Source organism: Neophocaena asiaeorientalis, unplaced genomic scaffold (genome assembly GCF_003031525.2).
Source record: "Neophocaena asiaeorientalis asiaeorientalis breed wild unplaced genomic scaffold, Neophocaena_asiaeorientalis_V1.1 scaffold11, whole genome shotgun sequence".
Taxonomy (NCBI): Eukaryota; Metazoa; Chordata; class Mammalia; order Artiodactyla; family Phocoenidae; genus Neophocaena; species Neophocaena asiaeorientalis.
Window position 1 is genome coordinate 1146455 of NW_020173124.1, and position 16178 is coordinate 1162632.

The 16178-nt window shown below is 35.6% G+C and overlaps 1 protein-coding gene across 1 annotated transcript in view; it reads right to left on the reverse strand.

Moving 5' to 3' along the window:
• LRP1B (LDL receptor related protein 1B) overlaps nucleotides 1-16178 on the reverse strand; it is a 1787379-nt gene that overhangs the window by 1096450 nt on the left and 674751 nt on the right. The window contains exon 3 of the mRNA XM_024744102.1: nucleotides 15654-15791. Within this exon, the coding sequence (XP_024599870.1) occupies nucleotides 15654-15791 (138 nt within the window). The remainder of the gene's footprint in view (nucleotides 1-15653; nucleotides 15792-16178) is intronic.

Here is a 16178-nt window from a genome sequence, read left to right on the forward strand (position 1 = left end):
CCTGTAAACCACATTTCTCTGGGGTTTTTCTCAGACAGCAGCCAGCCCTTACTGGCTCCTCAGGAACTATCCTCTATTCCAGGTATTTGGGAACCCTTTGCTACAGCACATCCTGACCCTTCTCTTAGAGTTCCCAGGTATAATGAATCTTCGTATTAATTTATACAATATTATACCCGAAAAAAGGTTTAGTAATATGTCCAAACATCTCATTTTACTGGTTTTCAAAGCCACTGGTCTAGCTGATGTCTAGCTCTCTCTGCCCTTTAGAATCTTCCTGTAGGTTTATCAAACACAATACAACTGTGATAAATGGAATATTGCCTGCCATATTAGCAAACAAAGGATGTCACAGTCATTAGGGATTGCATCCACTGCCAATGGTGAGCTGGTGAGCTGGTGAGCCCTGAGGGAACTCAGAAAGGAAAAGATTATCTGCCATCTAGTAGCCATCAGACTGCAGCTGATCCCCACAATAAGCCCTGAGGAAACTCAGGATGTGAAAACACGAGATACTGGCCCTGGAGAGCTGAGGTGCATATCAAAGGAATGATTTCAGTGAGCCCAGACTCTTGCATCTTCCCATACATAGAAAAGTGCTAAATTCCTTGAGATTTCTACTTTTCTTTAATTAACAGTAATGTTTTGTTCCTACTACCTTCCCTTTGTCGCAAAACTCCTATATATCCTGGGTCCGAGGCCTCGCCTCCACCGTGCTGTTCTCTCAGGGTTACTTGAGATGCTGCCTCCTGGGCTTGAAGTCCTAAAAATTCCCACTGAATAAAACATAACTCTCAACTTCTAGGTTATGAATAATTTTTTAGTCGGTGTCTGCAACACTTACCTGGTAAGCAACCAATCAATTTCCTGATTGCTCTATTAAAACACGTATAGCAAAAACTTTTAGTTGCTACCAAATACCCATTATCCCCTTCTTCCAAGTCTGATTCTATTGAAGCAGTGTTTGTGCAATGGAAAAACTACATCTCCCAGTCTTTCGTGCTACTGAGGATGGTTGTGTGTTAAAATTATGGCCAATGGAATGGAAATAGAAATTTGGGGGTTAAGCTTCTGGAAACTTCCTTAAGAAGGTTGATTTGCTTGGTAGAGATATTTTATTCTTCTTTCTTCTCCTAGACTTGATAGGGACAGAGTAAAGGGACAAAGTAGGTAATTAAATAGGTAATCCCACTAGAGAATTGTAAGTAAAGAAAAAAGTATGGGAGACCCCTGTAAGTTAATGATCACTCAAGAAAGCAGGTTTGCTTAACCACAAAACCAAGCAAGGGGACTTCCCTGGTGGTCCAGTGTCTAAGACTCTGCGCTCCCAATGCAGGGGGCCTGGGTTCAATCCCTGGTCGGGGAACTAGGTCCCATGTGCTGCAACTAAGAGTTTGCATGCCACAACTAAAGATCCCACATGCTGCAACTAAAAGATCCTGCCTGCCGCAACTAAGACCTGGCACAGCCAAATAAAAAAAAATTAACACAAAAACAAAACTAAGCAGGCTTGCTTAGCAACAAAACTCATGCAGCAGAAGCATAAGACATGCCCCCAAACAATAAAACAATGGTGGCATGAGACCTGCATCCTGACCAGTGAGCTCAGTAAATTAATGACCCCTATGATATGCTCTCTGCACACATAAAAAACAGTAATTTGTGGAAAGGTGACATGTCAAAGTGAAAGACCCTCACTGTACTGAGACCTGAAATAATTTTTCCATAGTGCCATGACAGTCCTGGCTTGACCATGCAGGTACAAGAAAACTCTTCAACCCAACCTGGAGGAGGAACTGATGATGGAAGCATGGTGGCTATTCAAGAATGAGGAAGAAAGTGCTCTTTTTCCTCTCCCCACTTTTTTTTTTATTATAAAACTGTAGCCCACTAAGTTCTCATGGCTCGGCATCCTCTCGCCTACTCACTTATAAGTCTCACAAGTGTCCTATTCTAATAAATCACTTCTTACCTATCACTTTGCCTCCCACTTAATTCTTTCTGCACCGAGACATAAAGAACCGGAGCCCCCTGAAACACTACCTAGTGGTTTCAGAATATGGGTGTTACATTTGGAGCTGCAGTGACCATCTATGACCACTGGCCTACCTTGAGGATGGAAGGCAAATGACAAGGACAGCAGAAGGGAAATATAGGAGTCTGGGACACAGATCACACCATGAACACATCGACTTATCCCTGGACATTTCTTACAAGAGAGAAAAATGAATTACCATCTTTTTCTACCAGTCTTTTTAAGACCTGTTTTTAACAGCCAAATTCAATTCCTAACTGATGCAACATGAGTGAGCAAGGCAACACTAAGATATAAAAAATATGTAAAGAGAATGGAATATGTAAAGAGAATCATAGGAGTTGGGAGCTACACCGGTCAATTAGAGTGGATAATAGTCAGACACTTAAACTGTATCTTGGTTTTTGGGGGCAGGTGATTTATAACTTTAGAGATTTTGAAAATTTAAGGCTATCTAGAGAAGCACAAGAAAAACATGACCAAGCCACAGGAATGTGGAATCTATTGGAGAGAAAAGGCTAAAAAGAGAGGGTGTGGGGAATTTTACAACGCAATATGCAAGCATTTGCTCAGAGTGCAAACTGCTAAGCATTGACTGTGTTACTAAAAATGGTTGTTAGAATTTCTCTCCCTGGAGGCCTTCCAAATTGGGTAGATAGCAATCTGTCTAGGCAAGTTTGAGTTCAGACCAGCCTAGAGGCAGATGGATGGACTGGATGACCTCTGAAAGTCCCTTCTGGCCCTATTATCTTAAAATTCTGTTTCACACTGAGAGAAAGTTATTGCTGCTACTCTATTTGTAGTTATAGTCATTGAGGAGACCTTTGCTTTCCTCCTGCATATTGCAGATACTTCTGGTAAATAAGAACAAAACTGAAGGAAGCAAATCACTTCAGGCAAAATGCAGAAGTGAATTTTCCTGACAAAGAGCATACATATTGTTTGAGGCCGATAATTTCGGCATACAGTGAAGTATGCTTTGTGTGTTACTCTGCAGAGCCCTATACACTTTTGCACTTCATCATTCTGTTTCCTGTGTGTTTGTCTTCTCTGCCCAGTTGATTGAGTCCTTGTAATAAAGTGACTTAGGTAGAAATTAAATGTAAGTTTGTTTATAGGTAGAAGTTAAATGTAAGTTTGTTTAGGTGATTCCGATCTATCAGGGGTATAAGATGTATACATAGAAAGAAAATGGATGAATCAAACCAAGGCATATTTGCATTGCAAAGTTCACCTCATAAGGTAAGTTATACTGTGTTGGGCAAGCATACCAAGCTTTGACCCCAAACATATTTCTCTCAGTTCTGTACTTTTTGTTAGTTTAAATGGGTAGGATACAAACTTGACTTACAGGAAAGGAACTGGAAGTTATTTGGGAGTAGGACACAGCACTCAAAGTAAGCATCAATACATGACTAGTAGAAACATTGTGTTTACACCGGTTTTCAAAAACAGGAACTAAAGAACCACAACATAGGTGAAGTGCATAAAGATATAAATTTTTTTACAATTCCCTGAAATAAGCATTTCACAGGCTAGGAAAATCTAATAGAATACATATTCACATGTATATATTTCTATATGCATTTATAGACAATAAATTTTATATACAATTTGTATATAATATTTACATATTCTATATAAAACTATTTAGATTTAAGAGCATTTTATACCTAATCCATCTCTCCAAATTTCTTAGAGACCTCTTAAGTAACATTTAACTGACCTAACTAAAAATTAGACAATTTAGGTTCTTAGTGTCTCTGCTCTGAGAATATCAGATAAATCTTGGAGCCATTTATTGAACTGTATAGATTTTTTTTCTTGGCACTCTCAGTTTTGCACCCACAGTCTGAATGAGAACACATCACACGTTTCCGCTAATAGAACTGAAAAATGCTCTTTGGAGCCTGTTCTTCCAATTCTCCTTGTATCTAACACTCAAGCCTTGGTTCTAGTCACACTGACCTAATTCAGAAGAAGCCCTGTGAGCAGTGATCTCACTTAGGTAGCATCTTATGGTTTCCACAACCACAGCAGGTTGTCTGCACTGGTGCACAATCCCCTGTGGCACAGAGAGGTCAATTATTTGAAACCAAACTTCAAATTCCATGCTTTCTCTTAATCATAAACCTAATGGAGAGCTAGAATGCAAATTCTGCGTTAGTGTAAATAAACCTGGGTGGTGTATTTTCCCCCAAAAGATTAATCTTTAATGAATTTGTTGTGTCTAAACTCAAATATGCAAGTATATGTAGAAAGGTTTGGAGAAACTTAAAATTTACACGCATATTTCTCTACATCTTCACATGAGTAAAACAAATAATAATTTGGTTTGATTATGAACTGACTAATTATGGGGAACTCAGAAGAGCCCAGTTTCACAGCTATTTTGTTTTTCTGAGTATTATTTTATATACTGAGATATTCAGTTATGATGACATTAATACACATGTGATTCAGTGGAATAGAGCTTACTATATAAGTGATAACAGTGGATCAAAGAAAAGGCAGCAGAACTAGTTTGTTCTGCAATTTTGAACAGATTAGAAATTCAGAATTGAAAATACGGGCTGTAAAGTGTAGAAAATCTCCCTCTACAGAATTCTGTAAGGTTTACTAGAATTCCAGATTGGGCTTAACAAATCTCAAATCTTCTATTTATCAGTTACTTCTTACTGGAATGGCATTGTGTTGATTTTTACTTCAAAATGTAACCTTTCTCCACTGAATGACTTTGAAAATCTCTCCTTTTTCCTTCCAGTTTCCATTTTGAAAGTTGAATTCCTAACGAGTTTTTTTTTAAACTTCCTATCTTTAATATTTCAAAGCTACTCTAAAGAGTTAAAATGCACTTCTGCATTTCCTTTCCATATTTCTCATCAAATGAAAGCACTAATTTTCGCAAGGGGATAGAGCTAATAGTCAAATTGAGACATTCAATTCTGCAAGGTTGTTATATAGTTTTTCAGCTTGCTGTTCACTCAGTAAGTACATTTTTTTTTTCCTGCTCGGTCAATTAATAAAACTGACAGGGAACATATAGTTAGTTCAAAATGGTTTTTGGTAGAGTTTTTTACAAGTCATCGTGCTGCTTTAAGAACAGGTCAGAAAGGATGCTGAAGCATAACAATTTTATGCATAACTCTGAGTTGATATGTTAAGGCCCAGTAGTCAAAACTGGCAAATGAAAACTCAAGGTCACAGTATTTAAACTTTATTCTCAAACTGCTTTTCTGTGCGACTCCTGGGGATACTATTCAACCTTAGCTACCTGCTTTAATTTCTTACTTTTTAAAATATCAAGCTGCTTGTGTCAAAAACCAAATAATGAATCATAGGGGATTTGGCCTCACATTTGAGGCTGAGTAGAGACCTGAGTTTGTTATAATTCTTACATTTGAATAATACTGAAACAGTTATATATTTCCCAATGTTAAGATAAAAGAAAATAAAACTGAGGCATCAACTAAGGTGGTATTTTGGTAGCTTGTTAAAGATGGGATTCCGGTTATTTAATATAGTAAGTACATTTTCCTAGTACCTAACTTTTGTCTAAAAAAGAATCCACTTAATATGGCTCTGCATGTCGTCTATTTTGACTTTACCTTACATGAACTACATTCAAGTGACACATTAAAGAATGACACTTAACATGTCTTCCTTTGGGAACGGATCAATATGAAGGGATAAATGACTGTTTAGCTCAAAGTTTCATGATTATAATAATGCATTTTAATCTTCTAAGAATAAGTTACATAACCTGCTACATATATGCAACAATTCTAGTCTTCATGTGCTTAACAGTAAAACAGTGTAATATAGTATCCTTATAATATTATTGAGAATATATCCTACTGTCATTTTTCACACTGTTTCTCTTTACAGTTGTATGCAATGTATTTAAAGTGGGTCATACTACATCCTTATTCCAATGTAACCACGCCAGGTCTAATACCAAGTATTTTTTCAGCTTCAAACTCAACTCTCTCTACTCAGGACACTATGCTTCAAACAAACCAAATAACTTAGAGCTCTCTTGAGCGAACAATGCTTTCTTACTTGTGCCTCTGTACATATAGTTCCTGACTTTTGAAATGTTCTTCCTTCTCTCATTTGCCTACTCAACTCCTAGAGTAAGATGCACATCAACTCTCTTGGGAATTCTCTTACATCCCCTCAAGCAGGATTAGATGCTCCTCATTTTATTCTACCTTAGCCATTTTTACCTTCCTCCATTAAGATGTGTGAATTCCATGAAGGCAGAAAACAGGACTTTCTACATCACTAGGGCTTAGGTGAGCACCTGGAATACTGTCAGTGCTTAATAAACGTTTACTGGAGTTGATACATGAATTGAATATAGGGAAAACTTTACTGTGTTTCTATTGGCACATTTATAATATTCCTTTTGGCTTCATACCCTTTATTATTTCTTACAAACTATTCTTTGTTTTCTATCATATCAGAAAGAGGCAGGTGAGGGAAAGATCCAGATAAATGATGAGCCCTGGTGCCCATGAATATTCGTATAAATTAACAGTTCCAAAATTGGTGGAAATATTAACAAGTTTCGTCTATTGGGGAGAGATTACTGGGAGGTGGTAAACCTGATTTTTTGGCTTTTCATGGTTTCATACAGGCCTTCTATATAACAGGCTGTTACGTTTGAGGAACAGGCATAATAAGAGTTGTCTGAACCAAGGAGTAAAGCTCTGTATCAAAACAATTGTCACCTCTTCTACTACAAATATTAAGCAAACAAACAAAATAAATACTCTATTGGGTGTGAGATGTGGATACAGGTTTTTGACATGCATCTATTTAAAAATCAAAATCACCTGAAACTAGAGTACAACAACAACTGAAGGTCCATAATGCACCGGGATTATCACCATGGAAAAGATTTGGTCAAAAAATATTGAAGTTGTATAAGTTAGTTTGAAATCACTGTTAAGAAGAGAGATGGGATAGCCTCATCCACCAGAGGGCAGACAGCAGAAGAAAGAAGAACTATAATTCTTCAGCCTGTGGAATGAAAACCACATTCACAGAAAGAGAGACAAAATGAAAAGGCAGAGGACTGTGTACCAGATGAAAGAACAAGATAAAACCCCAGGAAAACAACTAAATGAAGTACAGACAGGCAACCTTCCAGAAAAAGAAGTCAGAATAATGATACTGAAGATGATCCAGGACCCTGGAAAAAGAATGGAGGCAAAGATCAAGAAGATGCAAGAAATGTTTAACAAAGACATAGAAGAATTAAAAAACAAGTACCTGGAAGAATTAAGGAATAAACAGAGATGAACAATACAATATACAATAAATGAAATGAAAAATACACTACAAGGAATCAATAGCAGAATAACTGAGGTAGAAGAATGGATAAGTGGCTTGGAAGGCCAAATGGTGGAATTCACTGCCATGGAACAGAATAAAGAATGAAAAGAAATGAAGACAGCCTGAGAGACCTCTGGGACAACAGTAAACACACCAACATTCACATTATAGGGGTCCCAGAAAGGGAAGAGAGAGAGAAAGGACCCAGGAAAATATTTGAAGAGATTATAGTCAAAAACTTCCCTAACATGGGAAAGGAAATAGCCACCCAAGTCCAGGAAGCACAAAGTCCCAGGCAGGATAAACCCAAGGAGAAACAGGCCAAGACACATAGTAATCAAATTGACAAAAATTAAAGACAAAGAAAAATTATTTCTGGATAAAAACTCTCCAGAAAGTGGGCACAGAGGGAACCTACCTCAACACAGTAAAGGCCATATATGACAAACCCACAGCAAACATAATTCTCAATGGTGAAAAACTGAAAGCATTTCCTCTAAGATAGGAAAAAGACAAGGATGTCCACTCTCACCACTACTATTCAACATAGTTTTAGAAGTCCTAGCTACAGCAATCAGAGAAAAAAAGAAATAAAAGGAATCCAAATTGGAAAAGAAGTAAAACTGTCACTGTTTGCAGATGACATGATACTCTACATAGGTAATCCTAAAGATGCCACCAGAAAACGACCAGAGCTAATCAATGAATTTGGTAAAGTTGCAGGATACAAAATTCACGCACAGAATACACTAACAACGAAAAATGAGAAATAGAAATTAAGGAAACAACCCCATTCACCATTGCAACAAACAGAAAAAAATACCTAGGAATAAACCTGCCTAAGGAGGTAAAAGTCCTGTACTCAGAAAACTATAAGACACTAATGAAAGAAACCGAAGACGACACAACAGATGGAGAGATATACCATGTTCTTGGATTGGAAGAATCAATAATGTGAAAATGACTATACTACCCAAAGCCATCTACAGATTCAATGCAATCCTTATTAAATTACCAATGGCATTTTTTACAGAACTAGAACAAAAATTCTTAACATCTGTATGGAGACACAAAAGACCCCAAGTAGCCAAAGCAATCTTGAGGGAAAAAAACGGAGCTGGAGCAATCAGACTCCCTGACTTCAGACTATACTACAAAGCAACAGTAATCAAGACAATACAGCACGGGCACAAAAACAGAAATATCGATCAGTGGAGCAGGATAGAAAGCCCAGAGATAAACCCACACACCTATGGCCAATGAACCTATGACAAAGGAGGCAAGGATATACAATGCAGAAAAGACAGTCTCTTCAGTAAGTGGTGCTGGGAAAACTGGGCAGCTACATGTAAAAGAATGAAATTACAACCCTCCCTAACACCATATACAAAAGTAAACTCAAAATAGATTAAAGACCTAAATGTAAGCCTGGACACTATAAAACTCTTAGAGGAAAACATAGGAAGAACACTCTTTGACATAATCAAAGCAAGATCTTTTTCAACCCACCTCCTAGAGTAATGGAAATAAAAACAAAAATAAACAAATGGGACTTAATTAAACTTAAAAGCTTTTGCACAACAAAGGAAACTATAAAAAAGACGAAAAGACAACCCTCCAAATGGGAGAAAATATTTGCAAATGAATCAATGGACAAAGGATTTAATCTCCAAAATATATAAACAGCTAATGCAGCTCAATATTAAAAAAACAAACAACCCAATCCAAAAATGGGCAGAAGACCTAAATAGACATTTCTCCAAAGAAGACATACAGATGGCCAAGAAGCACATGAAAAGCTGCTCAACATCACTAATTAGAGAAATGCAAATCAAAACTACAATGAGGTATCACCTCACACCAGTCAGAATGGGCATCATCCAAAAATCTACAAACAATAAATGCTGGAGAGGGTGTGGAGAAAAGGGACCGCTCTTGCACTGTTGGTGGGAATGTAAACTGATACACCCACTATGGAGAACAGTATAGAAGTTCCTTAAAAAACTAAAAATAGAATTACCATATGACCCAGCAATCCCAGTCCTGGGCATATAACCTGAGAAAACCATAATTCAAAAAGACACATGCACTCCAATGTTCACTGCAGCACTGTTTACAATAGCCAAGTCATGGAAGTAACCTAAATGCCCATCGACAAATGGATAAAGAAGATGTGGTACATATGTACAGTGGAATATTACTCAGCCATAAAAAGGAACGAAATTGGGTCATTTATAGAGACATGGAAGGACCTAGGGACTGTCATACAGATTGCAGTAAGTCAGAAAGAGAAAAACAAATATCGTATATTAATGCATATATGTGGAATCTAGAAAAATGGTACAGATGAACCAGTTTGCAAGGCAAAAATAGAGACACACATGTAGAGAACAAATGTATGGACACCAAATGGGGAAAGAGTCGGGGGGAGGAAGATGAGAGAGAGAGAGAGAATTTGGGATGACATTTTAATAAAGAATATCTCTTTTTTTAAGTTAGATCCTTCAATGTTAGATCATTTTAAGCTATTAATATGTCTATGCACCATTTTTTCTATATTTACAAAATTTTGTTTCCATACTTATTCTTAAAAATAAATCTGTCTGGGGGGATAGAGCACTAGTTAGTATAATATTAACATTAATCAAAGATGTAAATCCACTACAAAAATATTTATTTCCAATAAAAAATCTTAGATTATCATTTTGAATTCTGGGCTATGATATAGAGCCAAATTACTTAGTTACTTTTCCCAAAGGTATTCAGTTAGCTATTTAACTGTCTCTAGAAGTCAACATATTCAAACAAACAGCTGAAACTTGAAATCCAATTCTTTTTAGCAGGATTAGTTTACAAGTATATCTGATAAATCAGTGTTAAAAAGTCAAATATCTTTCTAATTAAGCAGAAGTTAAAAAAACTAAACCTCTGAAAAATGAATATATGTACTTATGTATGTACATATATATGTGAACCTATGCATATATGCATATATATGTATACACCTCTATACATATATATAATTAGAACAGTCTGCAAGAAGTATACTCTCCTAATTTCATACATGTGTCATTGGTCAACATAAACTACATCTGCAATAGTCTTGCAGAGGAAGGATACACTTGTAGAAGATCTGTTCTTTCTAGGAATTGTTGCTTTGCTTCTGAGAAGCGCTAATTTGGCCCTGAAACCAACCAGTGTCAAGGATCATAGCCATTCACTAAACTAACTCAATTGCTTAAACTAATCTCTTTGGAGAAAATGCTTACACTTAAGATAGATCTGAGACTATCTGATCACCTTAACACAACCCAACACAAAGAAAGAATACAGAGGATCTACTCAGTTGCAGGAGCTTTAGTAATCAAACGTGGCCTGAGCACACAAACCCAGGTCCTCCTGGCTAATTCCAGTTTGCTTGTTTTCTAGCTCTAGGTTTACTGATGTTTCAAGTGACTTGAATACACACTGTGAAGTTTCCCTCCATGTGCTTTAAGCTGTATGTTGCTGACAGATACACTTTCTATAACACTGCTTAGAACTGTACCTCTTTTCCATACCTTTGTTTTCAGATTCTGCATGCTGAAATCCCCTTCTGTAGCATGGTAAGCTCATTTTAATTTAGAAAGAGATTGGTAGTACTTTTCAATGGGAACTTTTAAAATAGAAATAGAACAAGATCCATTCATACAATAAAATGAAAGTAAAAACAATAAAATGCTCCAAATTCATTTGTTTTCCTTATTGAATTCACTAACTTCTTTCTTTCCTTCCTTCCTTTTTGGTAGCTAAAAGCTATTCTGATGCTACTCTGAAATCAGTGTTGTAATGACTAACAAAGCACCACCACAAGATAAAATTTGTTTTTTTCATTTTTCCAGAAAGGAGAGTCCTGAATTTGAGTTAAGAATTAATTCCTAACTCTTTTATTAAATTTAATTTTGTCAAATCAATTAATTAAATCTAATTAATTGGGGTAGATTAATTTCTTTTTGGAATATTTGAAATATATGAGATCCACACCGAAGTTTTAAGGATTACTAATTTTCCTATGGTGAATCACTGTAGTTATTAATAAGGTTTGCCATTTACCTTGGTCCATTTTGAGAAAGCCTCTAATTTGTAAATTACCTCCAGGATTTTTTGGCATCATCTCACAAAAATTTACTTTTATGAATAGTAATATAAAAGAAAAATATATAAAATTTTAAACACAAGTCAGTGTCTAAAACAAATACATTAAAATAAACATATTAGAATTACTAGAATCTAAAATAAATACATTAGATTGTAGGTAGAGAAAAATGTAATTGCATATCAGGAAAATTATATTCTAATTGGCAAGTAAAATAATCAAATGGAATTTTAAAATTTCTTAATATGCATTATTTCAAGGAGTTAGATGATACATACAAGAATCTTATTCTTCTTTAGGTTCCTGATCAAATACACCAAATTAATATATTATACACTCATAATCATGTAGGAAGAGGTTTAGAAAAGAGAAATCAGAAAAGAAGAGTATGTGTGTCTGTGTATGCATACTTGTGTGTCTGTGTGGGGACCTTTTCAGATGTCAGAGAGTGTCATTCCCTAATCAGTTTTAGTAAGCTCTTCACACACTTATCCCCTTGAATTTAAAAGGAGATTGGAATGCTTACTGGAAAACATAGATTACATAATCACTTTTTTCGGGCCACAGAAGAGAGAATCCCTTTTTGCAGTGACCGGAAGAGTTCCCATATTCTTTTAAAAGAGTAATAGCACAGAGCACACCACAGAGACTGTCAGTCCCTTGAGCATTTAAATATGCGAACATTTTGCACTGCAAATGTAATTTAACTAGGGTTGTGAATAAAAAGAGGGCTTCTCTTCTTTATAGCTACTTTAAATGTCAACAAAATGAATTATCTTAAGAATGTCAAATACTAAAATGGTGTTTTGATACACCTCAGTCCAAGTATTCTCCATTAGTTGAATTTGTTCACTTCCTCCAGCATTCTGGAAGAAGGATTTTTGTGGAACTATCCTGTATTGAGAGGCATCATACTATATAGAATATGTTTTCATTGCTCATGCAATTCACATATAGTGATATTACCACCAATATGAAATATTATGCAGGAAGACATGAAATTATCTGAAATATAGTGTGGTGATTTTGAAGGTTCATATTGTAAAATTTTTACAAGCACAGTCCTATATATAAGTACACCCATATGCAAAAATCCACTGTGTTCTTTAAATGAAGCTAAATTATGGAGATTAAAATATCAGTGTTATAGAAAATCATTAATAATAGATATCTTTTCATTACCCTTACCAAGGAGAAATTGATTTTTTCTAGGAAACCATTCAGAAAACAATTCAGTTGATACAAAAGCATTCCCAAGACCAAAATATCACCTCCAAAATGTTATATTTTTCTCCTTATTAATTTTCAGAAAGGCTACAAATATATCACCAAACGTACTTTGGAACTTTTATGAGTATAAAGAAAACATACCCATCTTTGAATTGTGTCTTAGGCTTCATAATTATTTAGAGTGTGTGCTTGGAATCCAACAAAAAGGAAGACATGGAAAGAGAAGTGATTTAAAAAGAATTTTTCTACAGAAAAAAGCATTTCTAAAAATCAATGTGATGTTTGAATTAACCTGGTTTCTTTCTTTATTGTATGTCTATAGTAAATGAAAAAGTCCTTAGAGACTTGATGGGGCTGTTGCCTAATGAACTCTTCAGAAAACATCTTTTCATTGAATGTGACCCAGAATCAGGAGGAAGGTTGAAGGTGGGAAAGTACACTCAGTTCCCATGATATACTTTTGCATATAATCAATCATCTTTTCTAAACACAAACCATATACATGTGATAAATCTGGTGTTGCTTCCAAGATTTCTATTTTGTCTATGTGTCTGGGGCACCCTATCAGGCCAAGCAGGGAAACACATTTCTGATTTTTTCTTTCTCAATGCAGAAATACTTTATTAAACCACTGACTCTGGAATCACTGTGCCATTCAGTCATCTTGATCCTACCATTCTATGTAGTTGTGCAAGGCCACAGAATTAGGTGAAAGCCCCTCTACTGAGGTAAATAACAGGTAGAGATCCAAATATACTTCTTATTTCTAAGTCCACCACAGGTCATAATACGTTAAGTCTTTTAAAACACTTTATTTGGTGAAATTTAGAAATATTAAAAAGGCCAAAGTGGTACAATCAACCACCCACTGGCAAATTAAGAAATAAAAAAGATTGTCACTGTGATAAAGGTATGAAACTTGGAACAGTTGGAAACTTAAAGTAGAACAGGAAAAAAGATGGAAGCATAAGCAGCTACAAATTCTAAACCTCAGTCTGAAGTACATGCTATCTTTTCAAAAATCAACAGAATTTAATATCATTTTATTTTTGTTAGATATTGAATAGTTAGTTGATCCCGTTTTACTATTAACATATCCCTTTATCTTTTAAATCCCAGCTCTAAATTTTATTAGAGAACTCAGATATATTTTCATATGATCCACAGCACTGAAATATGTTTAAGATATTCAAATCTGTATAATCACCTCTGAGAAGTATTTGGCAATGTGATGATTTCACTCTTTTAGAAGCTTAGTCACACATGTCTATCTGAAATTTTGTTTTAAGTGTAATGAGAACCCTGAATTATAACTAAAGCAAATAGAATTAGGCTCTAGAAAATATAATTTCTGTAAAGAAAATTAAACTCTTTAACTTCTATTACTTTGTAATTCACTAATTTACTTTCTATTAATATCACTTTTAAAGCTATACAATTATAAAAAGGAGTACATGTCACAAAGCCTCTAAATAAAAATAAAATTTCTTATTAATTATTATTACACGTGTTCATAAGTAAAACTAAGAATCAACTGGCTCCTTATGTGACCCTGTCAGAGTTCAAGGCTAAGAAAGGAAACTTGGCCAAAGAAGGAAGACCTTTAACTTCTCAATCTGAATATGTCTACAGGGCCAGAGTAACTGGACATCCCTTTAGAAAGAGGGAAAAGACCTAGTGATCCAGCTGATCTATGCTGTCTCAACATCCTTACCACTTTGAATTACCTTTCTAAACAAAGATTTACTCTTTTTCTAATATATGTCTCCATCTCTGGTGTTGAATCCAGTTTATTTCAGCCCAAATGTGGGAAACTGGCAGCCAGTAAGCCCTGTCAGATCTCCAGACAAGTTGCGTTAGGCCTGTACATTGCTGACCATACAATGTTTAAAAAGCAGTAGCTAACTTTGGACACTTTAAACACAAAGATGTGGAGCTCCTCCTGAGAACCTGGAACTTTTGGTGACCTAGGACCTTTCCAAAATGGTAGCAATTTAGTGTCAATCTGTCCAGACACCAGACATGCATCTCCAGCTTTCTACAGTTCCTTCCATTCTTTATTGTCTCACTGACCTCGACACGAAGAACGTGTTACTCTTTGACAGTTTCCATAAACATCCTTTGTGTTACATTCAACATGCTAGAATCTGAGTTAGAACCTTCTGATTCAGTGGTTTCTTTCCCGCCTCCAAGTTGAAGACTGATTCACTTGACTGAAACCTTGATTCTGTTTCCAGATCACAGTACTTACCTTAATCCTCAACTTTTTCCTGTTTCTTTGTCTAACATTTTATCCTCCCCTTCCCAACCAGTTCTATTGGAATATACCAGTTCCAATTAACTTTTTATAAATTTGAGATTTAGTTACTCCTATCATTAGTATATAAGTAAACTTTTGACCACTGTAGAAAGTAGGTTTTTAACAAGAATGAAAATTACAAGAAAGTTAACAGTATAACTTCAGGGAAATAATATTAAGGGAAAATTTCTCATGATACATTCTAGTAAAACATTTGATTGCAGAGGTTTTACTTCAAATACCCTTTGTTTAAGCAACAGTTCAGAGAAACAAGTTTCCTATATATGGTATCAATACTGCGACTAAGACTTCTCTTTTGTCCTTTGCTCAAAAGTACTCCTTTCTATGAAATATATAATTGTTTAAGAGCCCAACTTCAAAGTCTAAATGTGTGGGTTTTTTTTTTTTTTCTAACAGCATTTTTCAATAAAGCACAATAGTCACAGCTTTGAAATGCACATTGAGTGTCTCTGGCAATAAAACTCATGCTTTCTCAATAACTGATAAGGTTGTGGTTGAAAGAAAAGACAGGTTATAGGCTCTCTTTGAACTTTCATGAAAACTATGAAAAATTCAATATTTCAGTTGTATTTTTCCACAAATGGACTCACCACGGCAATGAACTCCTTCATCATACCCATCTGAGCAGTCCAGGACGCCGTTGCAGAGCTGGGATAAATGAACACATTTGTTGGCACCAAGGCAAGCAATGTGATTCAAGGGGCACTTGATTTCTACCTCCTCAGGACCTGGAAAAATGCAAAAAGGAACACAGTGATTTAGCTTTTTTTTTTTTTTTAACACTAAAACTGTTAAGCACGAGAAAACACTAGCGTGAATTCACAAAATAAAATGATAGGCAATACTACCGGAGGGCAGCTCTGATTCTCAGAGACATCAAAATTGGCCTACGTAATAAAAAATACCTAATTTTTAAAGGCTGCATAGGAAATAAAATAATATGTATGTTTTTCAAATAATGCACTTAAAACACAAGTATTCTTTCAACCCTTAAAGAGGCATGGATTGAAAATCTAAGGGTTGGTTTGAGTCACTGTTCTATTTCTTATCCTTAGATAAGTGGACAAGGTGCTTAAACCCTGTAAGTTTCAAGTCCTGCAACTGTGAAATATGAA